The sequence below is a fragment of the Equus przewalskii genome, chromosome 12 (assembly GCF_037783145.1).
Source record: "Equus przewalskii isolate Varuska chromosome 12, EquPr2, whole genome shotgun sequence".
NCBI lineage: Eukaryota > Metazoa > Chordata > Mammalia > Perissodactyla > Equidae > Equus > Equus przewalskii.
Window position 1 is genome coordinate 3,830,790 of NC_091842.1, and position 27,702 is coordinate 3,858,491.

General features: G+C 57.9%; 1 protein-coding gene across 1 annotated transcript in view; it reads left to right on the forward strand.

Annotated features, from left to right (window-relative positions):
* FOXK1 (forkhead box K1) overlaps positions 1-27,592 on the forward strand; it is a 67,857-nt gene extending 40,265 nt beyond the window's left edge. The window contains exons 2-9 of the mRNA XM_070566208.1: positions 1,912-2,097; positions 12,893-13,049; positions 13,574-13,720; positions 14,324-14,517; positions 17,194-17,360; positions 17,460-17,744; positions 18,605-18,829; positions 19,453-27,592. Of these exons, the coding sequence (XP_070422309.1) occupies positions 1,912-2,097; positions 12,893-13,049; positions 13,574-13,720; positions 14,324-14,517; positions 17,194-17,360; positions 17,460-17,744; positions 18,605-18,829; positions 19,453-19,730 (1,639 nt within the window). The 3' untranslated portion in view covers positions 19,731-27,592. The remainder of the gene's footprint in view (positions 1-1,911; positions 2,098-12,892; positions 13,050-13,573; positions 13,721-14,323; positions 14,518-17,193; positions 17,361-17,459; positions 17,745-18,604; positions 18,830-19,452) is intronic.
* Positions 27,593-27,702: the final 110 nt, after the last annotated feature.

The following is a 27,702-nucleotide window of genomic DNA, read 5'->3' on the forward strand; positions in this document are numbered from 1 at the left end:
TCATTCGCAGGTGCAGCTTACCTAGCCCGTCAGCTCCCCTGCCTGGAGCCCTCAGCTGGGGCTCTTTGCTCCCTGCTCTGGTTTGGGATGCCCGGCCCATCCTGGGATGCAGGATGGTGGCTCTGTGACTTAGAGGAGAGACAGTAGACCTCAGAAAGCATCTGAGAAAAATGCGTGCTGTAACTTTCTAGCTAGAATACTGATGGAGGAAGTTTTCCTTGGGTTGTGGGGAAACTAAAAATGGAGACGACATCAAATGTTTAACTGTGGGCTACAAGGAGGAAATTGCAGAGGATTTTTAGGTGGCCTTGGGTGGCCCTTTACACAGAACCATAGGGGTGATGTTGAGGACGCATTACAGACACCCTGCCCCCATCCCTAACATTTTGGTGTTTAGGCCACATCTCCCAGCATCAGAACAGCATCAAACAGGAAAACAGTTTCGGAAAACAGTGTAAAATCCCTTTGTTCTGATTTTAGTTTGGAAATACAGACCCAGTGCCCGGGGTCAGACGGCTCCTGGTGCTTCACGGCCGGCGCAGGCTCCACCTTTGTGGCCACTTCCAGCCCCTCTCTGCTCGGCCCCTCTCTGCTCGGGTGTCTCTGGAAGGATCGGTCATGGCCGGCCAGGCCAGTTTAAGTCACTGATTTTCCCTATGAAGTGTGGGCAGCTCGACCGTCAGAGCAGATGCTCACGTTGCTGAGTCGTTTCGTGAGGGGCGGGGTCTTCCAGCGGAAGGCTCCAGAAGGCACCCTGTCACCCAGCAGGGTGCCCCTTCACAACCTTCCGTGATCCCAGAACCTGTTTTGACCTATTCTTAGGTCTTGTTTTTTAAAAACTCTCTTGCTGAGAGTAAAAGGGAATTTGAATTGAGGGGCCGTTTGCCGTGTCCAGGGCAAGTTGGAGGTAAATGTGCTGTTGAAACATTGCTCCCGCGGAGAGAGCAGAGAGCCTGCCAGCCAGGGCATGGACCCAGGGCCCTGGCAGACCTGAGCACTTCTCCCAGGCTGGTCCCTGGGGCCCCAGCGCCTTTCTGAGACAACCAGCAGTGCAAACGGTGCTCCTCTGGTCGTGTCTGACCCCTCCGTCCTGCACACAGAGCCTTTCTAGGCAGCTATTCCTGGCAGACTGTGTTGCTGTGTCTCTCTGGGCAACCTGCTTTTGGGTTTTTGTTTTTGTTTTTAACTGTCACACCATTAGCAATTTGTTGATAGTCTGTCGGTTTAGAGATAAGAAGATGTGCTGGACAATAGGCCCAGGCTTCATAGGTGGAAGTTTCTTAGAGGCGGGTGGACCTTGATCCAGCCACACCTGCTGCATGAGGCTGCCTACCCCTCGGCCAGCGCCGGCTTTGTCTGCGTGTGGTCATCTGCTGGCATCAGAGCCCAGGCTCGAGGGGCCTGAGCACAGCACTGCTTGTGAAGCCAGACCTTCAACCCTGCCCCCAGCGCTCCCCTCGGGGCTCCTACCACACGCCCATGGGTGGTACTGTGCTCTGTCGTGCGGCAGCTGCCTTCTGTCTTCTGGGTGGCGTGAGTGTCTGTCTCTAAAATCGCTGCAGACACGGTGACCGTGGCATTTTGGTTCTCCGTGAGGTGGTGGAGCCCACGTGGGTCTTGTAGCCGCGATCCTGGCAGACAGGAAGTAGCCGTCTGTCTGGAACCTCTGTTGGAGATGACGTCGTCAGTGTCTGTCTGGGGATGTGTATGTCTGTTCTGTTCACGTGCGCGGTAAAAGGAAAACTGGTGTCAGGGTTAGTCCGTATCCTAATGAAAGCATAAGAAAGACGATTCGGGCACCTCTGCACCACAGAGTGATCCCGAGAGTAAAGTTACGTGATTACAGTGACTTAGGTGGACTAGAACGTTCCTTGTCTGAATGTTGGCTTTCTGCTCTTCCCTCGGTTGCAGGTGCACTTTCCGGTTCCCCAGCACGGCCATAAAGATCCAGTTCACCTCGCTGTACCACCAGGAGGAGGCCCCGGCGTCCCCACTCCGGCCGCTCTACCCGCACATCTCCCCGCTGAAGATCCACATTCCGGAGCCGGACCTCCGGAGCCTGGTCAGCCCTGTCCCCTCCCCGACCGGCACCATCAGGTGAGCGGCCTGTCCCCGGGCCACCCGGAGCGCTTGCCACATGATTTCCTCTGCCACCCGGGGCCCTGTGCTCTGGCAGTTTGCGAAAGAGGAAGACGATAGAGAAGTTCTGCGTTCTTTACAGTATTAGATGTGTTTCTGGAAAATCGCACGTGAATGGAAATTTTGAAACTATTTTAAGTGCATCAGGGGACGTGACTACTTTAAATAAAGTCTCTGGAGGGTTGTCTTACAAAGCGAAGAGTCGCTACCTCATGAGTCATTTTTACGGCTTGAAAGTGTGTGTATTAGGGCCTTTTAAAGCAAGCACAGGGATGATGTGTTTAAGACACTGAAAATATTTTAAAGTAATGTTTGTATGCCGGAATTTGGCGAACTGTGTTTTTCTAAACTTTATTTGTGGAAATTCTTCGTGAAGTTTTAGAAATTAATCAAGACTTTGAAGAAAGGGAAGTCCTCGAACTTTCTCGTCCTTGGCGAGTTACACAGACATGACAAGGCCCTGGGGGAGGCTGCAGGTGGAAATCTTGCTAGAGAGCCGCCTAAAAGTGGCTCGTTGGGCTGTCGGCTCTCAGCGGCACGAGCACTTCTGGCGACAGCCATTCTGCCTCTGTACACAGGAGTCATGTGCCGCCTTCCTGTTTTGTCCTAAAGCATGTTGAAAAGACGTGTATTAGAGAGTCAAGATTTAATGAATTTTAAAATAGTGGACTGCTTCACTAGGGACATTTTTAAACGAAACTGGCTTTTTCTCTTTGCTGCTTGCGTGTGGCCCTGAAGATGCACTGGGGCCACCAGTGGGTTTGGCGCTGGCGCCTTGGTTTCTGCTACGGCACCGGCAGCTTCCACCGTGGCTTGTGTCAGCCCAGTGGCAAAGGCAGATCACGTCTTAATATTGTTAGGATGATAGTTTTGACCTCACCCACCCTGAAAGGTGCCTGGGATTCTCGGGGCTCCGTCTGTGAACCACGCTTGGGGAACCGCTCCTCTGGCCGAGCTGGGGTTCTGCTGTCACTGCGGCCTCCTCTGCGTGTGAGACACACTCCCTTCTCTTGCCAGCCAGCCATCCTCTGGTAGTCACTGTTTTTGAGCCTTTTAGTGGTTTACATGTGGATGCCACGTTGGTTGCCTTTGCGTAGTAATCAGTGTCTCAGGTGCACCTGTCGGTTTCCAGCCGTGACGTGTCGGCTGCGAGCTGGGGGTCCCTCACGCTGAGCTGCTTGGAGTTGGTTTCCTGCTGGGCAGGGACGAGGTGTCCTCCTCTTACAGAGAGAAAGTTCGGGCACAGCACTGAAATGGCATGGCCCCTGATGCAGGCTGGGCTCTGAGTGCTGGTTCTGGACGTATTTCCAGTTAGCGGGAGAACGGGGGGCCGGTGGGCAGCCTCTTGGGCCCTGGCTTCCTCGTTGGTGAGGCCAGCACGCTGGTGTCCTAGTTCTTGGTGGTGACGATGCTGAGTGGTGGCCCCCTGAGAGCCTCGTGGTTCTGGACCCCGTGCCTCGTCAGCTCTGTCCTCGCTGTTCCATTCAGTCCTTGCAGCTTCTGAGACACTGTTTCTTCCTGAGCGTGTCTCAGACTTCTAACAGCGGCTCTGTTCTCGAGCCCAGGGTTTAGCATGTTCTCAGTGCTTGCTCGGATGTCTCACCTGGATCAAGACGTGAGTGCTTGTGTGAGTTCACAGTCAAGTCAAGCTGTGAAAATGCTCTTACATCCCGTCATGTCTGTATCGTTTATACACAGATGAAAAATTATATGTAGTGAAACAGTGTAGCCACTTTGGACAAGAGTCTGGCAGTTCCTCAGAATGTTAGAGGGCAGCCACATGGGTCTCTACTCACGGGGTCCTAAGGTCCAGTGAAAAACTTGTACCCGAGGTGTGATGGCAGCACTGTTCACAACCGCCCAAACGTGGAGATGACTCAGATGCCCATCAGCTGACGAGTGCGTAAATAGCACGTGGAGTGTCCTTACAGTGGAATATTATTTGGTCATAAAAAAGAAAGTATGGACACCTGGTACAACGTAGATGACCCTTGAAAACATTATGCAAAGTGAAAGAAACCAGACACAAAAGACACCACACGGTATGAGTCATTGATAGGAAAAGTCCAGAAAGGCAAACCTGTAGAGAAAGAAAGTAGGTGAGTGGTTCCCGGGGCGGTTAAAGGAGGGGCTGCTCACCGTTATGGGGTTTCTTTCTGGGGTGAGGAAAATGTTCTAGAATTACATAGCAGTGATGGTTACAAGCTCTGTGAATACCCTAAACCCACTGAACTGTGCACTCTAAATGGGGGAATTCTGTAGTGTGTGCATCGGACGTCAGTGACGCTGGTAGACAGCTGTCCTGTCCGCACACCTTCCTCCAGGAGCTCCTTCGGGCAGCTGCAGGAGCACAGCCAGTGTTCTCCCCGAGGCGTGTCCTGCGCCGTGTGGGGTGGGCAGCGAGGGGCCGTCCAGGCCAGTGGGCCAAAGCAGGCGGTCCCTTTAGACGGCCATGGGATTATTAGTAATCAGTTTATAATCCAGCCAAATAGACCCTCTTTAAGAAAGCAAAATGTTTTGGTTTGTACCTGGAGAGCTTCATACAATAATTGTATTTCCCAGGAGTATTCCAATTAAAAATAGGGGCCAACTGGTTAAGCTATTCAAGCAAAGCTTTGCATGTTGAAGCTGCTCTTGTGTTAGGGGAGAGGCCGTGGCCCGGAAAGCAGGTCAGAAGAGAGGTTCTTACTGAGCAGAGCGGAGCAGGTACTGAGGGCGCGGTTCTCAGAAGTCAGGGCTGGGGTGAGTGTGGTGGAGACGTGGCCCCGTGGTTTATGTTTAACTCGCTCTTGGCTGGGGTCGGCCGGTTGGGGGGCACTGGTCCCCCTGCGTCCTCTCCTTTGAGGCTGCCCAGGAGGGGCTGGCTTCTTGTTTTCATCTGGGAGAATATTTGCGGAGAAAGTAGTGACTTTGGGACTGGCTCTCGCCTTTTGGCCCTTGATTAAGTGTCGCAGAGAAAGCGTTTCTGTTTACATCCGTTTCTGTGAGCCCTGTGGAATTCAATTGAGTGTCAGAAACCTCAGAGGCCCTTGAGGTTTTGCTTGCGAGATCCTTCTCCTCTGGGCCCCGTGGCGCGGCGAGGTGGAGCCCACGTGTTTACAAACAGCCCCTTGCTCTCCTCCGGAGGGGAGGCGTGGGGTGCAGGGCCCTTTGTGAGGAAGGCGGCCGAGGGCACCCCCTGCTCCTGACTTGGTGGAGGCCTCTCGGCGGCTTGCCCTGGGAGCCCAGTTCCTCCGGCACCCCACCCTGAGCCCCGTCCCCTCCAAGACGCCAAGAGTGGCTGTACCTCCCGCCAGCTGCCTGCTCTCTCTGTTGCGGGTTCCGTTTCCCCTGGTGGCCAGGCCAGGGTGTGTGAGGGGTGTGGTTGGTTTTTTTTAAAGTTGGGTGGTTTTTTTGGCCCTGAAGTACTCCACCCGGCAAATGAATGAACTCTCTTTGAAATGAATTCTGCTACCTAAAGCAACGTTTTGTCCACCTTTTTTTTTTTTTCATTTTGCAAAGAAGTGTTTTTAGGAAAGAAGAAATTGGTTAATCATTTTCTGGGTTTTACAAAAACAGAGACCCGTCTAAACAGTTCTCCTTAGAGCTGGAGTTTTAAGAAAACTGCTGAACTGAACCAGAAAAACGGCACGGCACAGAAAGAGAGTAGCTAATTTTAAGCAACAGCAAGGTTTGAGAAGCTGTTTCTTTAAGGAGACTTGTCTTGATTTTGCCAGTGTAGAGATCAGAAACGAAAGTAATTTGTTTTATGACATCTGGCACAGGTTAGCAGAACGTTGTATAAAAGAAAAATTGGGCAACTGACTTCAGAATCGAAGCCCCTTGCCGCCCTGGTCTCGAGGCTCGGCCCTGCCTGGCCGCGGGACGGAGCCAGCCCTGGCGCGTCCGTGTTCCGTCGCGTTACGTGTCTTTTGAGTTTGGAAGTTATTGGATCTGCGTTAGAAGTAAGGGCTTCTGTTTTTCTGGCAAACTTTGGATCCTTCCTTAAGCGTGCGCGTCCTGCTTCGGCGTCCCAGCCCCGCCCCGCAGGAGTGTGGCTCCCGGAGGGGCCGTCCTGCAGAGCAGGGCCCTTGGCTGGTGGAGGAGCGTCATCAGTGGTGGGTCACCTGGGGGCTGTCTTCCCTTCCCACACCTGTCCCTGTGACCTCACACCCCCAGCCCCACCCGCACCCACGGGGTCCCTTTCCCCATCTGAAAACTTCAGAGAAACAGAGTTGGTTCATCCTACAGGCAGGTGGGGCCTCCATGTCCTTTCTCCTTTCCTTTCTGCGTGAGTCCGTGCCGGGGTGTTTTTTGGCTCTAAAATGTTGGAAGTTGTCTGAAGCTTGTGCTTAAGTTCTTCTCCAGCCGGGTGGCCATTTCCGGTTCTCAGACACATCTCAGGGGCGCTGGGAAGGATCATGTTAGTGTTTTCTGGGTGTGCCTTCTGGGCGGCGCCCGGCCGTGTGCAGCCGGCCTGTTGTGCTGCTGTGGTGTGAGCACGTGGCTGCCCCGGAGAGCCCGTCCCAGATCCCACATGGGTTCCGATTCGGATTTGGATTCGGCAGCAGCAGGACCTGATGGGGTGATTGGAGGGCAGCCTCTGAGGGAGGCGTGGGGGGCAGACGAGTCTGCTGCTTGTTTTTCCAGCAGGAAAATGCTTTTTAGAAACTAGCGAATCTTTTAGAATAGGTTCCCAGGATTTCACAACCTTGCATTTGTCTCACCAGAGCACAGACATTCTTTAAGATAAAGCTAAGAAGCTGGCCTCTGAATTTCCTTTCCCTGTTCTTTTACTGTCTTCAGATTACAGAAATGCTAAATATGCGTGATACAAAATTCACGTATTTCAGAGAATGAAGTCCCCACAGGGACACCCTGGAGATGAGTCCGCGTGGTGCGTCTTGCCGTGAGCCTTCCTTGTCTAACAGCTGTTGTCACCGGTTACTCCTCCCAGAGGGGCCACAGAGTTCCTGCTGTCCTGCGCCTGGCGGTTGTCGCCTTCCACGGTGCCCTAGGCGCCCTTCCGCGTCACTGCGTCTTCAGTGGCTGCGTGGTGGCCTGGCGCGTGGCCGGGTTGCAGTGTTCACTGACTCGCTCCGGGCCGCACGGCCACCCTCTCCTCCCCCCCCCCCCCCCCCACCGTGTGTCACGCTCACGAGCAGAGCCCAACCCTTGCTGCAGGCCAGGGCACGCTGGGGCTGAAGCTGCCTCTCCGAAACGTCTACACGTTTTATGCCGAGGCGATAGGATTCTCAGATTTGGTTGTTTGTTTAAAATATGCTCTTTAGGGTCATGAGCCACAAGATTCTAAGAACAACAGTGAAAATAGACACCGTTAGTGAGGCGGGCCGGCCTGTGCCGAGGGCTGGAGGGCCATCCGTCCTTCGGTCTCCGCAGCAGCCCTGCGGGGCGGGACGCTGCACCCCCTCTCACAGTGAGGAATCTGAGGCTCGGAGAGAGTGATGCTGCCCAGCGGGTCGTGTAAGCCGGCCGAGCGATGGTTCAGCGGGTGCCCACGGCGGTGGTGGCAGCGCTGGTTCGTTCCATCTGTGTTGTTAGAAAGTCTGCTTTTATCCTAGGGGGTTGCCGCCGAGACCGGTCTCCAGCCCTGCCCTCTGCGTGCTGTGCGCGGCTTCCTGGGGGCCTGAGCTGGAGCCTTCCCGCCTCGCCCCCTCCCGGGGTTACAGCGGAACCTCCTTTATTCCCGCTGTGACGCCTGTCCCAGCGCTGGCCGCTTCCTCTGTGGCACCGGCTGTTCTCCCCAGGGGTTCTCACCACCCTTCCCTGCGTTTGGCTCGCTCTCCATGCGCCTGGGCCGCACACCCCGCCCTCTACCCGGTGTGAGTGGCCTGTCCATCACTTTCACCTTTCCTGGGACGACCTTCCTCTGGAGCCCAGGCCTCCTGCTGCCTGGCCCAGGTCTGGGACGCCTCTGACCTGGCCTCGTCTTCCCCCCGCCCTGGGACTTCCCTCTCTCGACTCCCGTGGCCTCTCTCCTGACCTGCTGCTTTTACTGGAGGACATCCAGCTGCTTCCTGGGAGGAAGGGTCCAGGAGACGGTAGCTTTTAGAAAATTTGTCCATGCCTGAAAATTACCGTTATTCTCCAGTCAGCCAGAATGATGGTTTTCCTGGGTAGGGAATTCCAGGTGGGAAACGTTTTTCCCTCAAAACTGGTGTCGCTTTCTGGCTTCGAGTGTTGCTCTGGAGAAGCTGGATGCCCCCTGACTCCTCCTCCTCTTGGGTGTGAGGTCCCCCTCGGGGGGCGCATCCCTCTCGGGCGCCCTCGGCCCGTCTCCACACCAGGCTGGGGAGGGGTCCTTTCCGTCCGTTGGGCTGCGTGTTCCACGGGCCCCTTCAGTCTGCAGACCCCTTCCCTACCTTCTGGCGAGTCGTCCCCTTCTTTCCGTGGCCACGTTCCCCTCCCAGCTCCTGCCTCGTCCCACCTCCTCCCTCCGCCGTCCGCCCTCCTCTCATCTGCTTTCTGGGACTTTCTCCAGTCCCTCCTTCCACCCTTCATTGAACTTTTATTTCTCCTCTTTTTGCAAAATTTTAAGAGCGTTTCCTTATCTCTGAATGTGCTTTCAGTATCTGCTGTCTTGTAGACGCCCTCTCCTTCCCTCTCGGGGGGAGCACGCTGTGTCGCCGTCTTCGTCCCCTCCCAAGCCCGGGTCGGCTCCTCGGGGCTGCGTGTGGCTGTGTGTCCGGCTGGCTGCTCGTGTTTAAGATGAGGTCCTACGTTCTTCAGTAAAACTGGGGAAAGCTATGAGGTGAGCCCGTAAGTTCACGAAAACGGCCTTTCGAATAAGAAAGTCTGTGTACTTTAACTGAGGCATTCATTTTCTAGAATAAAAAGATCTTGATTTTCAAAAGAAATTCAAAAGGCGTTGATGAAAAACAGAAATACTATTTATCTCTGTGTCGTCATCAAGAGTATAATCTTCAGCCTGAAAAGTCTCTCAAAAAGTCAGCTCAACTGCCATCCCATTAAGGAGCTAATTATATTTTTCAACTGAAAATTAATGATCTCATTAAAATCTCCGTAACACCCCCCAAAAAAGGCGGAGGTGCGAAAGCATAGAAACCCTCCCCCAGCAGCCTTGCTGGGGCCCCGCTGTCCAGGGTGTGGACTTGCCCCTGACCTGCTCCCCCGGCACCTCCCCTTGGTCCCCTGCAGAGGCAGGCCCCACGGCTCTGTGGTGAGACCTGGGAGTGGGGCGGGGAGGGGACCAGGCCACGTCTCACAGACGTCAGCCCCCGTGCCTGGGCAGACCCCCATTCCCACTCCATTTCAGGCTGTGAGGTCCGCATTCCGGGCGCCGGCGTGGGAGGGAGGTGACCAGAGGCTCACCCATCTGTTGTCCTGTGGCCCCAGGACACCTTCAGGGTCCTGCTCCCATCCCAGGGCAGAGCCAGGCCAGCAGGGGGTCTGAGCGGGCTGTCGAGGGCCCAGCGGGGGCCGGGGGCAATCTGGGGGTCATGGAAAAGGCTCCAGGGACAGACTGGCTGGCCCGGCGGTGGGCTTGGGCGTTTTGTCAGGTTTGTTTTGTCCGCTTGCATTCTTGCCGTTGTAGTAGGACCTGGGAACGCTTTCTCCCGCCAGGCTGTTGCTTCTTTACAGTGTTGTAAACATAGGCTGCAGTCTTACTGCCAGCTGCGTCTTGGCCCGTCCCAGAAGTCACGTTCTAGGCCTGGGCTGTCACGGATTTGTCCTGGCAGGACAACAGCCCAAATCTGGAGCAGCCGCTGGCAGGATGGGCCGATCGCAAGCAGTCGCCACTCATGACCTTAAAGTCTTTCTCGCCTGAAGCGGAAACGACTTAGGAATTGCCTTTCCATAAAAGGGGAGGAATCAGTGACTCCTGGTCTGAAGTGCACGTTCAGCCGCTTTTCCACTTTTAATCTCAAGTCAGGAAGAACGGGCGGTTGTTCCTGCGACATCTGGTGGGCGTGGCTGTTCGGCCTCTGCTGCTCTGCCGCGTCCCCGAATTCTGACCCCCCACCTGGGCAGTGGGGACCCCGACCCCGCAGTGAGCAGAATTCTCCGTTTCCTCACGTGAAGCCTGGCCTCCCAGGAGCGTCCCAGCCTGTCTTCTCTCTCCGTCCCCTCCAGAGATAGACGTGTGTGTGTTTGTACTGTGAGGCTTTTCCCGGTTTTCCTAATTGTCAGGAGTTTTCCCAGGAGAAGGATAAAACTGTGGTGTTGGACACCGAGTGTCCTGGTCCGTTTCCGGGGTGGGGCCTTGCCTTCGAGCCCTGATGCCCCGTCCCTCCGCCCGCCCCCCAGGCCCGGCTGTGCGTTTTCCAACACGAAGACCTTCTGCTTACAAGGCAGGGAGCTCTCCTCCTTCCCCCGAGGGAGGTGTGCCGTCTGGGCACCGGGGTCCGGGCACAGCCCAGGGGATGGCTGGATGGGGTTATGGGGAAGCTGGCTGCTCTGAGGCCGGAGAGGCCCTGTGTGCAGACATCGCTCCCCCAGGACAGGCCCACTAGGCAGGCTCTGGGGGTCACGGGCCGTGACTGTCCTGTCCCTGCCGAGCTTCAGCAGAGACGGATGGTCAGCACGAGGCGCCCACGGTGGAAAGTGGTACAGAGGCCCCCGCCCCTCTGCACGTCTGTGAGCCAGCTTTCCGAGCCCGTGTGTTATTCCCACGTGACATCAGGCTGGGGGGGGCGGCAGCCTGTTCTCTGGATTTTGCCTTCCAAGGCTTGGATGTCAGTTTTCTGTCGTCTTTGACAAAATCTCCACTTGGGACGCACAGCAGGCGCCGGTGCCTGTGCCCGGAAGGGGTCATCTGTCGCCCGCACAGTACCGGCGCCGTCAGTCCCACGCAGGTCACAGCCCGCCGGCACCTGGCTGGACTCGACAGTTTCCCCGACAAGCCCTGCACCCCCGTCTCCACACACACCAGGGCCTTCCCCCTCCGTCTCTGGGAGGTTGTGTGTTTCTGGGGATGGTTCTCGGCCCCTGTGGCCCCGAGTCAGGCGTGGTGTTGCAGTTTATTTGTGGTTGAGTCCAGAAGGGCGTTGAGTGTCTGGAAGTTGAGTGGGTGGACAGGGCTGCTGTTGTGCTGGCGCATTCTGCAGCCTGGCGTCCTCGGGACAAGCCCTCGTGGCAGCCTTGGGCGCCCCCTGTACTGCAGCCTCGTCCCAGTGCCTGGCGTTTGGTCCCGAGTGGGTGCGTTTGAAAAGCCTTGTTTTGAATGTGTGAACAGGTTCCTGCTAAGGTCCTTTCTGGCCCCTCCCACCTGCCTTTAAATGCTTGGGTTTTGTATATTTGCTTCAGTTAAATTCAGAAAAAGCTGCCTCTGTTCCGTTTCCTGCCCCTGACAGGCTCTTTGATGGCTGTCGATTAAAGTTTCTGTGCTCACAGGCCTCCCTTCCTCCCGCCCTGTGGAAGGAGCCTGGCGGAGGGAGCACAGGCGTCCCCAGGCCAGAGCCCTCCGATGCTCGGCGGCTCACGCGGGCTCACTGCTGAGCAGGGGTGGGGACCCGTAGCTGAGTTTATCGTTAAGACCAACTGCCAGGTTCCTCTCAGTCGGTGTTCTGTTTTCCCGTTCGGCCCTTGCTGCCTTCAGTGACTATTTCTTGAGCGCCTCCTATGTGCCACAGACGGTCCCCCGTCAGAGGGGACCAGCATGTCAACCAGTGGCTGCCATCCTCGGCCTACGAGAGGAGGAAGGGGCCCCGTGCATGTGTCCAGAAAGGGGCACAGGGGGTGTAGCTTGAGCATGAGTTGTGGGGACTTGAGAGCGTCTTGCTATTTGGACAGTGTCCAGGCGGGGGACGCGGACAGAGCCGGGTGGAAGCAGGAGTGCGTGAAGTGTGAGAGGACTCTGGCCTTCTGGGGGCTTCCGGCTGGGGGCACTCTCATGGAGGCGGGGCCTCTGTTCCCCCACCCTGTCCCCGACTGTAGGGAGGTGTGACGCAGGCAGGCTGACCTCGGCACTCTTGGGGAACGTGGCAGGAGGGGGACCCGTGGTTCCGCGGGAGGCGAGGGAGCCCGGGCGCCGGTCAGCTCCCGGCAGGGCCTCTGACCTGGCTCTGTGACCCCCTCGAGGGCTTCCGCTGGTTTTCTCTGAGTATTTTGTAGTAGGGTGAATTTTCAGAATCGAGTTTTGATGTGGTTGGAGAAGCTTGCTGACAGAGGAAACGGGCCACCGTGCTGGGGAGCTGAGCCGGGGCTGGGGTGGAGGCAGAGACCCCACGGGCTGAGGCCCGGGACCTGGGAGCCCCGAGGAAGGAGCTGTGGATGTCTCCAGCCCACGCCTGTGGGTGCACTTTCTCCTGTGGGTTGTCACTGCAGCCGGGAGAGAGACGAGGGCGCGTGAGCCGTCGCAGTGGAAGGGGGCCCCCCCCCCGGGCTGCTTGCCTCCAGCAGGCACAGAGCTGGCTCTGTCCCCGCTGCCCCGCCTGCTGTCACGGCGCCATCGTGTGGCCGAGTGGGCGCTCCACAGCAGCCGCGACAGGAGTGTGCGGCCGGGAGGGGTGGCCGCCCGGCTGCAGTGCGACCTGCCCGGCAGGGCCCCAGCTCCCTGCTGCGAGCAGAGATGGCCCTTGTCCCAGCCTTGGTCGTGGACACTGTAATTCTCGTTATCTGGGTGCACCTGGTCCGTCCTTGTAAGGTCGGCGCGGTGTCATGATGACGTAGGAGAGAGGAGTGTCGTGTGTTGCTCTGGCCCCCGCATCGTGCAGGTAGGTCCTGAGACCTGTCCTCCGTGAAGCTCTCTCTTCAGGGTCATGAACTGAGGACGTGTCCTTTCTCTCTGCAGTGTTCCCAACTCCTGCCCGGCCAGTCCACGTGGAGCAGGGTCCTCCGGCTACCGCTTTGTGCAGAACGTGACCTCGGACCTGCAGCTGGCAGCAGAGTTCGCCGCGAAGGCCGCCTCGGAGCAGCAGGCAGACACGTCCGGAGGGGACAGCCCCAAGGTCTCAGCCCTCGCAGCACACTGGGTCGAGTGGGGACCGGGTGTGGGGCAGAGCCGGGACTCCAGCGAGCGTGGCAGGCGTGGAGATGAGCTGCACCTGGGGGGACCTCCCCCTCCTGGACGGGACAGTCGCCCATCCCGCTCTCCGCCTCCCTCCCATTGCTCCTCTGCGTCTGCTGGGGACAGAACGGTTCAGAGAGTTTTAATTATAGTCTTCGAGAAGAATGACAGGTTTTCCCCTGAAACCTTGTGTCTTAGTTCATGCCCATCTAACTGTTTTTAAATCAGTTTGTCGGGGAGGTAAGAAATTTCAGAATTAAATTACGATGAAAACCTGATTCGTGCTTCCCACGAGGCAGAAGCGGCCATTCCTGGAGTAGTGCAGGCACGTGGCCGTCCCGGGGCCAATTCAAGGAGACGTACGATTAATCTCTCGTCCCCGTGGGAGGGTTTTCTGCATCAGGAGGTGGCCTGTGGGTGGACTGGCCTCGAGCTGACGCCGGTCGTCGGGCGCTCTCTCCCCAGGATGAGTCGAAGCCGCCGTACTCGTACGCGCAGCTCATTGTGCAGGCCATCTCCTCGGCGCAGGACAGGCAGCTGACACTCAGCGGGATCTACGCGCACATCACCAGGCATTACCCTTACTACCGAACGGCCGACAAGGGCTGGCAGGTGAGGCCGCGCCCCGAAACCGGCTCCGAGGGCGGGGAGCAGCAGGCGCGTCCCTTCCTTTAAGAGGACAGAGGGGCATGGGGTGTTTTCCATGGTGTGCTGCCAGGTAGCTAAAGACAGCTGCAACCGCCCCACAGCCAGAAGTGGGAAGAGTGATCCGTCTGCAGCTTGCTGTGCATTACAGTATTATGCTGACGTGGAGACAGTGTCCACGTCATTCACGGGTGGAAGTCCACATGTGGAGACTGTGTGTTTCGCGTTTGACAGGATCGTGAGACCTCTTTCTGTGTGAGGCTCACTGATGTCTATCGTGCCCATTTGTTTTCTCTGTAGTTAGTGTTCCCATTTGCTAGTTGATTCAATACAAGTGTTGAACTCAGCGTGCTGTAGACTGTGCTGAGCTCTGATAGGAAGAATGACCACTGTGCCTTTGCACGTCCTCAGTAAAGCACAGCCACCTCGCCACCCTCCGAGAGCCCTTGCTGCCATGAGCAGCCTCCGTGGTCACCTTCAGTCTTGCGTCCGTTGCGTTCAGATTTGGGGCGGGTTCGGGTTTGTTTTCTGATTTGCTAATAATCGGTGCCTCTCTCCGCTTGCCTGCAGAATTCTATCCGACACAACCTCTCTCTGAACCGTTACTTTATTAAAGTCCCGCGCTCCCAGGAGGAGCCCGGGAAGGGGTCGTTCTGGCGAATAGACCCTGCCTCAGAAGCCAAGCTCGTGGAACAGGCCTTCCGGAAGCGCAGGCAGAGGGGCGTCTCCTGCTTCCGCACCCCCTTTGGGCCTCTGTCGTCCAGGTGAGCCCCTGTCTGCTCCTCAGTCGGAGGCCCGGCTCCCCAGCCTCCACGTTCACAGCAGTAGCTTTGGCACTTCGAACCCTTGCCACGTTTTTTGAGCACAGCGAGCTCTGTCCCAGAAGGGCTGTGAGAGGCTGTCAACGTGCGTGTGGCGGTGGGAATGGAATCCAAAGTCAGGGAGGAGTCGGATGGGTTATGGTTCGCAGCGATGCTCGTGGAAGCACACACTCTGTCGGAGGGTCCGAGGGACCCCCTGCATAGCCGTCCTCTTCCCTGACGGGGTGTGTGTCTGGGAAGGGACAGGCGGAGGGTGTTCCTTTGTCATGCAGAAAGCTGATGTTGGGGTGTGGCCCCCGCCTGCCCCCACGTGGGGCCGAGCAGCCTCCCCGTCGCCAGCAGCACCAGCTGCCCGCTGGTCAAGGCCCCTCCTGCTCCTGTCAGTCGTGGCCAGCGAGGTCTGGCCGGGACTGGAGAGGCCCAGTGGTCTTGCCAAGGTCCCCGATCTCGGGGAGCAGGTGGGCGAGGAGATGGAAAGAGGCGCAGAAATGCTTCTGCCTGGAGGGAAACAGTGGCACCTGAAGCGTCCACCTTGCAGTTGGATTTCAGACATGATGACGTGAAAGGCCGCTCAAATGGTCGGGAATTAACTTCTGGAGCGGGGTCTGTGGGGTGATCCTCAGTTTCTAATCAAAGCAGAGACCAGAACACAGGTGGAGTGGTCCTGTCGGTAAGATAGGAATCCAGACAGCGCTTTAACATCACTTGGAATCTTTCCGCTGGGCTCAGATTTTCCAGAACACCATGTTACTTCAACAGGAACGTGGAGAGAAGTTTCATTAAACTGTCAGTTTGCTAGGGCTGCAGTGACAAAGTACCACGAATTTGGTGGCTTAAGTGACAGATGTTTCTCTTGCGGTTCTGGAGCCAGAAGTCTGAGTTCGAGGTGGCGGCCGGTTCCCTCTGGAGGCTGCGAGGGCTAGTGTGCTCCCGGCCTCTGTCCTCGCCTCTGGGGCTTGCTGGCAGTCTTTGGAGTCCTGTGGCTTGTCAGGGCATCACCCCAACCTCTGCTCCCACTTCTCGTGGCGTTCGCCCTGTGCGTGTCTCTTTGTCCAAATCTCCCGTTTTTATGAGGACACCAGTCACTGAATTAGGGCCCACCCTACTGACTTCATCTGACTTGATCACCTCGGTAATGACCCTCTTTCCAAAGAAGGTCCCCTCCTGGGGCACTGGAGCTTGGGGCCCCAACGTGTCTTTGTGGGGACACAGTTCACCCCATACCAGTGACCAACACCGTTTTTCCCTTGCAGACCAGCCCGTCCGCTATTGGGGAATAGGCCCCGGGGCTCGCTTTGTGTGCGAGGAGTGTCTGTATGGAGTGTCTGTAAGGAGCACAAGGTGGGCCCCTCGTCACAGCCCCTTGGAGCTGGGGGCTCCCATCTGGTGCTTCGTAGAATTTGCAAGGAGGAATGGAGAAGGAAACCTCAGGCCAGCAGAACGTGTCGCCGAAGCTCGGGGGCGGGCTGTGTCCTCAGGGGCACAGGGACTGTCTGGTCTCCAGAGCCTGGATTCATTTGGGTCAAGACGGTGGGGGTGCGTGTGTTGGGAGCAGGAGGTGGGTAAGACACAGGACCAGTTCGGTAGAGCAAAGCCCGATGAGAGAGGCACTGACAGGCGTTGAAGTCCTGGGGTGAGCATTAGGGCCGTCCCGGAGTCCAGGACTGGGCAGTGAGCTGTTCGCTGCTCATTTGAGCATCGGGACAAGCAGACAGGGACTGGAGGCCTGGGTAGAGGCAGACGTGCGAGCGGACAGGTCAGGGGAGCAGTAGGTGAGACCCAGAGCCCAGGAGGGCAGAGGGAGCCGGTCTCTGGTCTCTGCGTGGAGACCAGGGACTCTGCAGCCCCAGGGCCAGCGGAGGGAGACGGCGTGCCCTGCACGGGGGCGCTGGAGCACTGGTCATAAAGCAAAAGGAAGACCCCGTCCCCCAGCTGCGTCTGGGCGGCACCGGCTCCCTGCCTCTGTTGGTCTGTGTTGACCCCATCTCTGTTCGGCGGTGCAGGGTGACTGTGTGTCCCTGTGTTACTCGTGCATCTTTGACAGTGCCCTGAGAGCTGGTTCTGTTTGCGGGACTGTGCGTCTCGACGCTGCGCAGCCGGTGCCGGGCTCACGCTCCCTGTCGGGAGCTGGACGAGGATGCCGTGTTTAGGTCCAGTGGTGACGGAAGCATCAGGCTTCCGGGTGGTTACTCGGGCAGGATGTGCACCTGTGCTCCCAGAGCGCTCCTTGCTCTCTGAGGGATAGATTTATCCTGGGGGGGTTTGTGCTCGTCCTGCAGAAGCTTGTTTTGAACATAGGAGACCGAGTCGCTCTCCTGGGAGACCGGCTGGTCCCTTCAGGAGGCGAATGCTCTCGAGTGTGGCTTTGCTGGGAGGCCGCAGGTAACGCAGCCTTCTCCCGTTTACCGGGGTCCGTCTGCTGGGGCGACGCGACGTGTGTCGGCTGTCACTGTGGGAATGTTAGTGTTGGAAACCCCTCCTGAGGACAGAGAGGAGCCTCAGGAGAAGTCGAGCAAGGGCAGCCCGCGGATGTGGGGTAAGGGCATCCGAGGGTTGCTGAGCCCTTCCGTTTCCTGGCCTCTGTGCTCACCACCGCGTGCTTTCTCTCCCTTTCTTTAGGAGCGCTCCAGCCTCACCCACTCACCCTGGGCTAATGTCCCCTCGTTCTAGTGGCCTGCAGACCCCAGAGTGCCTGTCTCGGGAGGGCTCGCCCATTCCTCACGACCCTGACTTTGGGTCAAAGCTAGCGTCTGTCCCCGAGTATCGGTATTCCCAGAGCGCACCCGGTAAGCAGGGTTCTGGCCTTTGGCCCCGCGTGGCCGACTCAGACTCGGGCGCTGGATGGGCGCAGGCCGGTGCTCAGTGGTCGCACTCCTTCTCTGCAGGCTCCCCCGTCAGCGCCCAGCCCGTGATCATGGCCGTGCCTCCCCGACCACCCAGTTTAGTGGCCAAGCCCGTCGCCTACATGCCAGCTTCCATAGTGACGGCACAGCAGCCCTCTGGCCACGCCATCCACGTCGTGCAGCAGGCCCCCCCTGTGACCATGCTCAGGGTGGTCACCACCTCTGCCAGCTCTGCCAACGGATACATCCTCGCCAGCCAGGCCCCGGCAGGGGGTGCCCACGAGGCGGCAGGCACAGCCGTGTTGGACCTGGGCAGTGAGGCGAGAGGTAACGGAGCCGTGCGGGGCCCAACTGGGACTGTGTGGCCATTGGCCTCCAGAAAGGAGAGCTGTCAGCCTGGGCCACGGGGCTCTGGAGCCCGGGTGTGGGGACACAGGCCGTCTCTGAGGACCGATGGCCCTCAGCTGCTCCCTCTCCCTCCTGCTGCCTGTTTTCCGGGGGGGCGTGTCCTTTGAATCGGCGCTGATTATCCTCTGTGCAACAGCAGCTCCAGTGCGCAGAGCCCCGCATCCCGTGGAGTTAGGCTGGGGGCTGCCCCAGTTTGGGGAGGGTGATTCCTCTCAAGCCCCCAGGGAGGAGTCCTTAGAAACCACTTTAAGTAAAAAATAGTTGCAAATTCCTAAGTTAGAAATCTGGATCCCAGGGAATTGATGGAGTAAACACTGAAAACGCACCCAGAACTGTCGAAGACCCTGTGAAGGCAGGAGCTCTTCTGAATTGGGCAGCGTCTCCTGCATCTTACTGCCCACTGTTGGCGATCTTGGCAGTGATTTCCCCTTTTAATGCTGTCCTCGTGACAAGTGTATGTCGCCGAGAGAAAACTGAGCTGTGGCTCCACATGCAGATCGTTTGCTTCCAGATAATACGTTTTCTTCCTTAGGGTAAATGTGGGTTGGTTAAAGGTTCAAGGTATTTACGTGGTTCTCTAAAACTGTATTAATCATTTTTCTCTTGTTTCAAACTATATTTTGTCAGTGGGATCTTTCTTTTGAGAGCCAGTGTTTTTCCCAGTGTTGATGCTTAAAAACCAAGGTCCCCTTTCCCCCCAGCGGATGTAGCACTGAGGCGTGAGTGGACCTGAACGGTGGCTGAGGCAGAGTGGGGTCTCACACGCTTTCTTCCTCTAGGCTTGGAAGAGAAACCCACCATTGCGTTTGCCACCATCCCTGCTGCCAGCCGAGTGATCCAGACGGTGGCTAGCCAGATGGCCCCCGGGGTCCCCGGACACACGGTTACCATTCTTCAGCCAGCCACACCGGTGACCATCGGGCAGCACCATCTTCCGGTCCGGGCCGTGACTCAGAACGGCAAGCACGCCGTCCCCACGAATAGCTTAGCCGGCAGCACTTACGGTGAGGCCCCGCCCGACCTCAACCCGTGGTTCAGTCCGCAGTCAGTGCAACGTGAGGATGTTTTTCCCGTTAATCCAGTGGGTCAGTCAGTTTGTTGAGCGCCCACCAGGCACTGTGATGCTCTGAGGAGAAAGGAAAGTCCCCAGGCCCAGGGCTGACACCACAGGATGAGACGAGAGGCCACAGGGGAGGTAAAAGAGGCCTCAGAGTCCCGGGAGGGACTGTGGGCATCGGTTCAAGTGGGTGGGTCTCCGTTCCCAGTCGCTGGGCGGGAGGTGAGGCTGGAGCCCTCGGGACGTCTAGAGGGATCCACACACACAAGCAACAGCGGGAGGAGATCAGGGACGGAGGCCCCGCGGGTGGAGAGCAGGCCGGGGTCAGGGAGGGCGTGGCGCACGGGAGACACAGCCACGGAAGGAGGGCCAGCTGGGGTGGGAGCTGGCGAGGGGCGGGCGCCCAGGGGCTTCTGGCCAGCTTTACGCAGCGGTGCCAGGTGTGCTGGGAGCCAGCTTCCTGTGTCATGGATTTAGCCCTTGGGGAGCGATTGTGGCCTGTATTCAGAACAAGTCGATGCCGGTCCTACGCGGTTTCCCAACGTAAATCTCTTTTTCCTCCCTTCCTAGCCCTCACGAGCCCCCTGCAGCTCCTCGCGGCCCAAGCCAGTTCGTCCACTCCGGTGGTGGTCACCCGGGTGTGTGAGGTGGGGCCCGAGGAGCCGGCAGTGGCAGCGGCCACCACCACCGCCACCCCAACCACCACAGCCACCGCCACCACCTCTGCCTCTTCCACTGGGGAGCCTGAGGTCAAAAGGTCCCGAGTGGAGGAGCCCCTCGGGACTGTGACCGCACAGGCCGGGGTGATCACAGCTGCCGGCCCGCAGGGGCCCGGAACCGGGGAGTGAAGGCGCCTGCTGTAGGAGGAGTGGGACACACGCCCTAAGGAATTCTGGAGCTGAACCGTGATGCTGCCATCGCTGCCACTCGGGGACCGTTCCGAGAAAGCTGAAGCACGGTGCCAAACGGCCAGGACGACCTCCGTCTGCCTGCGCCTGACACACTGATCCTCCTTGTCACTCTCTCTCCTGCCCCTGCTATGGTTCACTGAAAACACATAAACCAGTTCAGACAGCTGATTGTATGATTCTGGGAGTTGTTTGTTTCTGTCTCCTCCGCCCTCAGCACCGCCTTCCTCCAGGCCTGTGTCAAGGGCGTGGGGAGAAGGGCAGCTCAGCGTCTCAAGGAACGTGTCCCCGGCAGACCGGCCACGAGCAGGAGCCAGGCTTCCAAGCAGCCTTCGCCCTGGAGGACCGGACAGAAACGCAGCCGCGGACACACCGGCCCTCCGAGGGCGAGGCCGGGGTGGGGCACATCCTGTCTGTGTTGGGTGGGAGTGGGCGACAGAAGAGAAGGGCAAGAACTGCCGACTCCGGACTGTTCTGGGGCCTCTTCTTCCAGCCAGTGACACAAAGTATCTGCATTAATGGGGGGGTAGGGGTGGGCGTGGGGTCTGGTTTGGCGTCAGACCTCGGGCCTTGCTTGTTTTGTTGAAACGTGGAATTCAGGCTTAATCGTCATCTGAGACAAACACAGACGGGATCACCTGTTTCTGAGGTTTTCTCCTGTAGACGGTTGACAACTGCGGGTGTCTGGGCTGCTCGCTGGCATTAATCCCCCGGGAGAGTAAGTCTGCTGCCTTGTCTGTTAACTTCAAGAAAGATGGATGGCTTCCTGGATCGGGCCTCGAGGCAGAAGTTTGGATGAAAGAGAGTCGAGAGACTGCAGCGCCGCTGGCCGCGCCTGGACCGCGTGGCCTCGGGAAATCGGGCCCCCGGGGCTCGAGGTGGGAGGAGGTTGCCGGCCCAATGGGAGGACGTTCACACATGTGTTGCTCTGAAAACAGCAAAGGGCGAAGCCTGTGTCCCCTGTGGTCCTGGTGCTGGCGGACACCATGGGACACGCAGCGCTGAGCGCCAGCCGTTCACACCGCTCTTCTCCCCAAGCTTTCTTCACCACCCCAGAGTCACCTCCTGTGTCAGTCGGAACCATCTCTTCTGCCCACAGCCCTGGGGCTCTGGGGTCATCTGCAGCAGCTGGGGCGGGCCACCCCTCCGTGAGCCCAGCCCTTGCTGACTCAGTGGGTCTCGCTGTGACATGGTGAGAGTCGAGGGCGGCAACTCCAGGCAAGTGGCAGCAGCCCCCCCAAGAAGGGACCCCTGCACCTGCAGACGCCCTGTGCACTCTGCGCCATCACCACCAGAGCAGGAAGCGAGCCTGAGCTGGCTGGCCTGTAGCCCAGTTTGCGGGTCAGAATTAGTCCTTTAGCTTCTCTCGAGAACATTCTCAGGAAATGGTAAGTGCGTCTCTGAAAAGTGACTTTACACTTGGCTGCACACCCCGGCGTTGGTTCTCCTGGCGGTGGACACAGCTACAAACAACAGCAGGCTCTGCCCGGAGCTCCGGAAGTCCCAGGGGCAATGCTCGTCTCCTTAGAAATAGCCTGTCCTCAGCATTAGTCTCCTACCAGCAAAGCTGCTTGCTCTTCCCTGAGCCCTGATGGTGGTGCCCCCGAGCGAGCCACCGCTCCCTTGACGCCCCCCAGAGGAAGAGCAGACGGCCTCCCCAGGCCAGGGCCTGGCTGCACAGAGCTGGCTCAGGAGGCGAGGGAACCTTGAACAGGATTTCGAGGCAGTGCAGGCAAGACTGGGCACACGTGCCGAGCGTGACCCGGCTACAGCTAGAGGTATTCAGAGGCCAGGCGGATGTGAGGAGCTCCGTCATGCTGCCCCGGTTGTCCCCAGGCGCTGCCCCCACCATCAGTCACTCAGCCCCCCCCACACCAGCTCTCCTCCTGCCTGGACCAGGGAAATACTGTTCTGGTTTTCTTTCAGCCCCGAACCAGTTGTTTCTATGGCACTAAACCCTCAGTGGGAAATAAGCTCTTTTGTGACGCGTGTGCCTGTCGCCCTCGGTGAGGTTGCAGAGAGCTGGGCAGGGGGTGTCACAGCGAGGTGGGCCGTCCTCGGGTGTGGTCACCCTGCTGGTGATGAGAAGTCACGCTCATTCCACGTTGACGTTTTCTGTTACCTTATGTAAACTTTCTTCCTGAGGGTCTGGTGTGTGCGTGGCTGGGAGAGAGAATGAGTGAGTTGGGCCGAGGCAGCCCACGTGCGCCGACAGCCTCCGGGTCCCCGTTGCTTCTTTCCCTGCCCGCTGCAGTCACTCGTTCCCAGGGCTGCACGTGGCTCCTTCAGGGGGTGATTGTGTTTACTTGGGGACCGTCAGGTTTGCCTCCTTGAGACAGCGGCGGCATCTGCAGAGAACAAGCACAGGACACTTGGCCACAGAGTAGTGTCAGCTCTTTGCCTCTCCTTTCTCTCTATGGTCAGTCTGGCTCTGGCCCTCTGCTTTCCTGACTCCCGAGATGCTCTGGGTTCTGTCCGTCTTCAGCGATGCTCCCACCGCACAGGCAGTGGTTCAGGGAGCAGGGAGTAGAGAGGCGGACGCATGGAACCAGGAGGACAGAATGTCGATGGGTGGCATTCTGCCACGTGGAGAGCTTGTGCCTTGTCAGTTCCTGCTGGGACTGAGAAGGGGCCCCATGGGGCAGCTCAAGGCAAGCAGGGGAGGGCTCAGCCTTGGGGGAGCCGCCACTTGGTTCACCAGCACTGAGCGTCTGGATGGGGTTTTGGTCATCTGACCAGACGGCATGCCTGGCTTGTGCCAGAACTTGTCTGGGGACAGGTAGGCAAAGGCACAGGAATAGCCAGTGCCCGAGACAGACGCACATCGCAGCCAGGAAGGTCGCCTGCCACCCTCAGGGCCAGCCAAGTGATGGTCTCCCTCTAAACTCGCCCCCGGAAGTGGGAGTGCCAGACCGGAAGTGACCAGTGAACTGCGGCCATCAGAGTCCAGTGGCCTGTGATCTGCCACAGCGTCGATTGTAGAGGTTGGGCTGACTCCAGCCGCGGTGGGGAGAAGCAGAAATAACTCAGCCTGGCATGATGCTAGTGTCGCTGCAGCCTCAGGGGTCCGAGACCTCCTCTCTGGTCACCTAGGGCTCAGGTCTGCGTGATGAGATCAGCCAGGCCGAGAGATGCTGGCGGTGGGCCGGGCCTGCCTCCGTCCTGACACAGCGTGCTCAGCCCGTGCTGGCGGCTGCTCCCTCTCCGTCCAGGTTCCCGGTCTGCCTCCTGCTTGACCCGTCAGCACTTTCACCAGCACCAAACGCAGAAAAGCACGCTCTGCATAGAAAGGAAGTCACAAAATAACTATTTTTAGTTAGTTGAGCATTTCCCACCAAGACAATTTAGTGTAATGTTGGAAGTGAGAAGCATTGTACCCAAGGGCTCGCTAGCTGCTAGGACTGCCCTTGGCTCCGTGGCACTTTCTGCTGTGTTGACGTCAGACCTCGGCCAGTGTCGCACGGAGCAGCGAACGGAGCAGCGAACGGAGCAGCGAACGGAGCAGCGAACAGAGCAGTGCAGGAGACAGAACCCAGGCCAGGGGAGCGGGGTTGGGTCGTGGTGCCCGGTTGTCAACCGTCTGCCTTTCTTTCTCTGCGGAAGCCGTCCAGGGTCACGTTGGCCCCTGTGGAGGGCCGAGGGTCAGTGATGTAGGGCCTGTGAGGGGCTCAAGTGGACTTTCCCTCTGCCCCCTTCCTTTAAAATCACAACTTGAAAACAGGTATGTGCCAGACCGGCCCCTGGTCCTGGGACGCGGTCCTCAGACTCGCTCCGCTGACACTCTGGGGCGCCCGGGCCACTGTGCCAAGAGGCGCCAGGCCGGTGCTGGGGGACCGAGTCCCGCAGGCAGGCACGTGCTCAGGCCACAACCTATTGGTTTCCCTCTCGGGTCTGGTTGGTTCACATCTGGGATTGCTGTTTGTTTTCTTTTTTCCATTTAAGAACCAAGCCAAATAAAAAAGGCAGGAACGGATTTCTGAGTTGCTGAAATGAGTATTCCGTGATTCTCGAGCTGGGAGGGAGTGGCCCTGGTGGAGCTTCACCACGGCCAAGGCTCCGGCCGAGCCTCCTGCTGCCTGGCCTGTGCTCGCGGTCCTCGGGGGGAGGTTGGTCTGAGATCCCAGGCGTCGCTCACCTTCCTTCCTTGGACCGGGGATCCGCACGGACCCTCCAGAGGAGCGATCGCCCCCGCACCCATGGTGCCCGAGCCTCTGTAGACAGCCAGCCCTTCACTGCAGCCCAGAGTCCTCACGGGGAAGCCCGCTTTTGCTTGGAGTCAGTTTCTTACTCTACAGAGACAGACAGCAGACCTCATTTGGAGAAACGAAAGCTGAGTTGAATGTGGGGCAGTGTTAGAGAACGTCCTGGAGAGGGTTCTCCCCGGAGCGTTCGGAGCAAAACCGAGCGCGGCTGGTGCGGGCGAAGGAGCTGCTTTTCTCCAAAGCCTCAGATTCTGCTTTGCCCTCGAGGGCCCTGTCCGGGAGGAGGGACTGTCGCCGTCTCGGGGTCCACACCTCCTCCCCCTCCGAGAGACCAGCTCCCCGAGCACGGGCCGCAGGGTGGCCGCTGCGCGCGTTTCCGTGCTGAGTAAACAGTGCACTACTTGTTGTAGGTGAGTTACCAAAAAGTGAGCGCGAGACTCTGCCGGCGCAGAGAGCCGCAGCGGCCACACGGAGCTCCGTCCGCGGCGTGGCCACACAGCTGCGCCAGCCCGTGCGACCGGCCACCGCACTCCTAGTTTTGGTTACAGTGAAAGTGAAAGTTACGTGTCCCCACCGCAGCTCGCAAGCCCCCTCTTCATACCTCTGCCTAGAAGCAATATTATTTAATGAGAGCGATTTAAATTATTCAAATGTGCTGCTATGAAGATAGGATTGCCCCTTGGATGGGACCCTCACACGGAGGGAGGCTCTTGGAGGTGAGGGCTGAATGTCACCCAGTTTCTGTCCATTGTTTTCAAACGATTTTCCCGGATTTTATAAGTTCCCTTCATTTTATAAGTTCCTGTCTCGAGGCCTTGTTCTCTGCATTAGAGTTTGTTCGTGTCCAGGACACGGTTACTTCCATCCGTGCTCGTACTGACCTTGCTGGGGGCGGGGGGGCACGACAGCTACTCCCCGGTTTTCTTTTACTACCAGAAGCTGCTATCTTCGCTGTCAGCCTGGCATCGCTGCTCTGCAGGCTGGCGGGCTGGGCCCGGCCCCGTGGTGGCGCCCTCTGCCTGTGGCTGGTCTGCCCCGGGCCGGCAGCTGGGCGTGTCCCAGCTCGGTTGGTGTGAGGGCTCCTCCTGGAGACGCCCGTGTTGCGTGGATCTGTTGCTTCCTCTGCCCGCCCTCTTGCCCGAGCCCGGGCATCCCAGCTGCTTGGAGCAGTGGGATGTTGCGATACCCCGTGAGCATTGGTTGGAACTGAAATGAAAGAGAGGTCTGTTCACTGACTGTGTACAGGGCAGAAGGAGCGGTCGCTGGCCAAGCTGCCTCTCTACCCTTCAGATGGCCGCAGTCTGTGTGGGGCGTCGCTGGCCCAGACTCAGCCCCCCTTTCCCGGGCTCAGGCTGCAGCTCAGCTCTGTTGCTGGAGGACGTTCCTCAACCTGCCTCTGGAGCCACGTCCTGGGAGAAGGTCCCCGTGGAGGGGCCGGGCCAGGCCCCGGGCATAGCCAGCGGTGCTGCCTGTTGAGAGGCTGCGCTGGCTTCCCCGGGGCAATGAGAAGGTTCTCCAGGACACCTGGACACTGACCAGAGGGCGAGGTGGGAGCCGTTTCTGTCTGACGAGCCTCACTGTGCCTCCATCACGTCGGGGCCAATGTCTGCACCAGCTGCCCATGGGAGGGCAGACTCGCGTGTGGACAACCAGCCCGGCTCCTGCCCTGAGAGGCGTCCTCCCTGGTGACAGGAGGCCCTCCTGCTGCCTAACCCGCTGGGGGCGACTGAGCAGTCCCCTGCCCCTCTGCCTGCCCCCTGCCCCTTGCCCCCTGCTCCGGGGACCATCATTTGCGAGGCATCCTCACGCAGCACTGAAATGAAAGCCCTTCTTTGACTCAGTAGCCTCGGGCCTCTTTAGTTCCTTTTCCTCATCCTCCTGGCTGGTGTGGGCTGCTCGGCATTCCAGAAAGCAGTCAAGGAAGCAGCCACTTTATGTCTGTGCGTCTTTCTTTCTCTCCAGAGAGAAACCCCACTCGAAGGATTCCCATCGTTCTTTGCACCTGCTCGTCCTTCTGGTAGCACTTGGGACAGTGTCCTGAGAAGACAACTGGGGCCAGGGAGAGGCGGCACACCGGTTCTTTGCTTTGCTTGACCGGCTGAGCGCGCGCTGCGCAGGCCCAGGGCCCGGGGCATCTTCAGGTCACGTCCTCCAGGTTTTCGTCCCCTGCCCGTTCGCTTCCCGAGGTGGCGGAGTTTACTCGCTCACCTTTTGCCCCAACCCACTTACTTTCAGAGTCAAAATAGAATTGGCAGAGTTCTGGCTTTTTATTATTTATTTGGGAATCTTTTTCTGGAATAGTTTGCTCATTTGATTAATCCAAATATTTATTGATGGTTTGCTCTGTGTCAGAAACAGTGAAAAGTGCAGGGGAGGCCAGGCTGCAGAGGGATGTAGCTGTTTGGACCTGCGACATGCCCTGGATTAACGTGTAAATGGTCCGGCGTTGTGAAATGATTGTGTGCTGCTTACGCGAAGAATGTTCTCACCCCAAGTAATAGGACCTGCTCTTCTGAGTTGTCCCCCGGCGTCCCGAGGGGCAACGGGACCTGTGCCCCGACTTCCCGCCGTGTTGGCTGAGCTAGAACGAGGCCCGTGACTCTGAAACGGATTTTTTTTCCCTAAATGAAGTTAACTGGCCTAAAGGATGTTAAACTGTGCCTGTGGCCTCGTAAGCTCTTAGCCTCTAAATTTCCGGGTTAACCGGTCCAGGTTTTGGGGTTTCTTTAATCAGTAAAAATGGGATTGAAAATCACACATTTTAAGTTTGGCCCTTTCCCTCCTTCCTTTCAAGAAAAGCTTTCTCGATCCTCGTGTACCTTAATTTACACGGTTTGGGTTCTGTTTCAGGCCGGGGGGTCGGGGAGGAGAAAGAGAAGTCTCGTCCCCGATCCTCACTAGCCTCGGCCGCGTTCAGACCCGCGAGCCCTGCGTCTCCCGCCGATTCCCCGTAGCTCGGCGCCCATGAGGGCGTTAAACCCCGTACTGAGATTCCTTCTTTCTTACCCGAGCGATAGATCTTCTGTAAAGATACTTTGGGGGGTGGGTGTCGTTAGGGGGGTGTGTGTGTATGTGCGTGTGAGTGTGTATTTTTTTTACAGTGGCTGTCTAAAGTGTTTTTCACAATATGTTTAATAATCAGTGCTTTAAAAAGCAGCGGTATCCGATGAAGTGGGACCTGAGGTCCTAGCGCGTTGGGGGTGAAGTTCAGGTCATGTCACCTTGCGGTGTTTCACCTCCTGTGAGTGACATCTGGTCGGCGGGAAACCAGGAAGGACCATGACCAGCCCTGCACGGTGGCGGGAGCCACGCGGAGAAGCTGGCCGGCCTGCGTCTCCACTTCAAGCGGGATACAGTATTTGTTCGTAAGGAGCCATACTTTTTTTTTTTTAAAGTTTGAGATCTGAATGTGATTTCTAATTGTATCAGACGTTAATGTTTCAAAGCTATAACAAAGTTTAAAATTTCTACTTTTTGTTTTTCATTTCTTTTAACTGTTCTTTTATCTATTAAACTGTTGTATGTGGATGGGGAAGTTTTGTTTCTCCTCTTAGCATTTGTTTCTATAACCAGAAATAAAATTATATATTACAGAAATGACCCCGGGGCTCTGTGTGGTCCTTGTGAGTGGCTGCTGAGGGACAGACGGACGGGTGGACAGGTGGACGGCCTGGACACTCTACCCCCTGGAGTGGGGGCGCCTGCCCAGG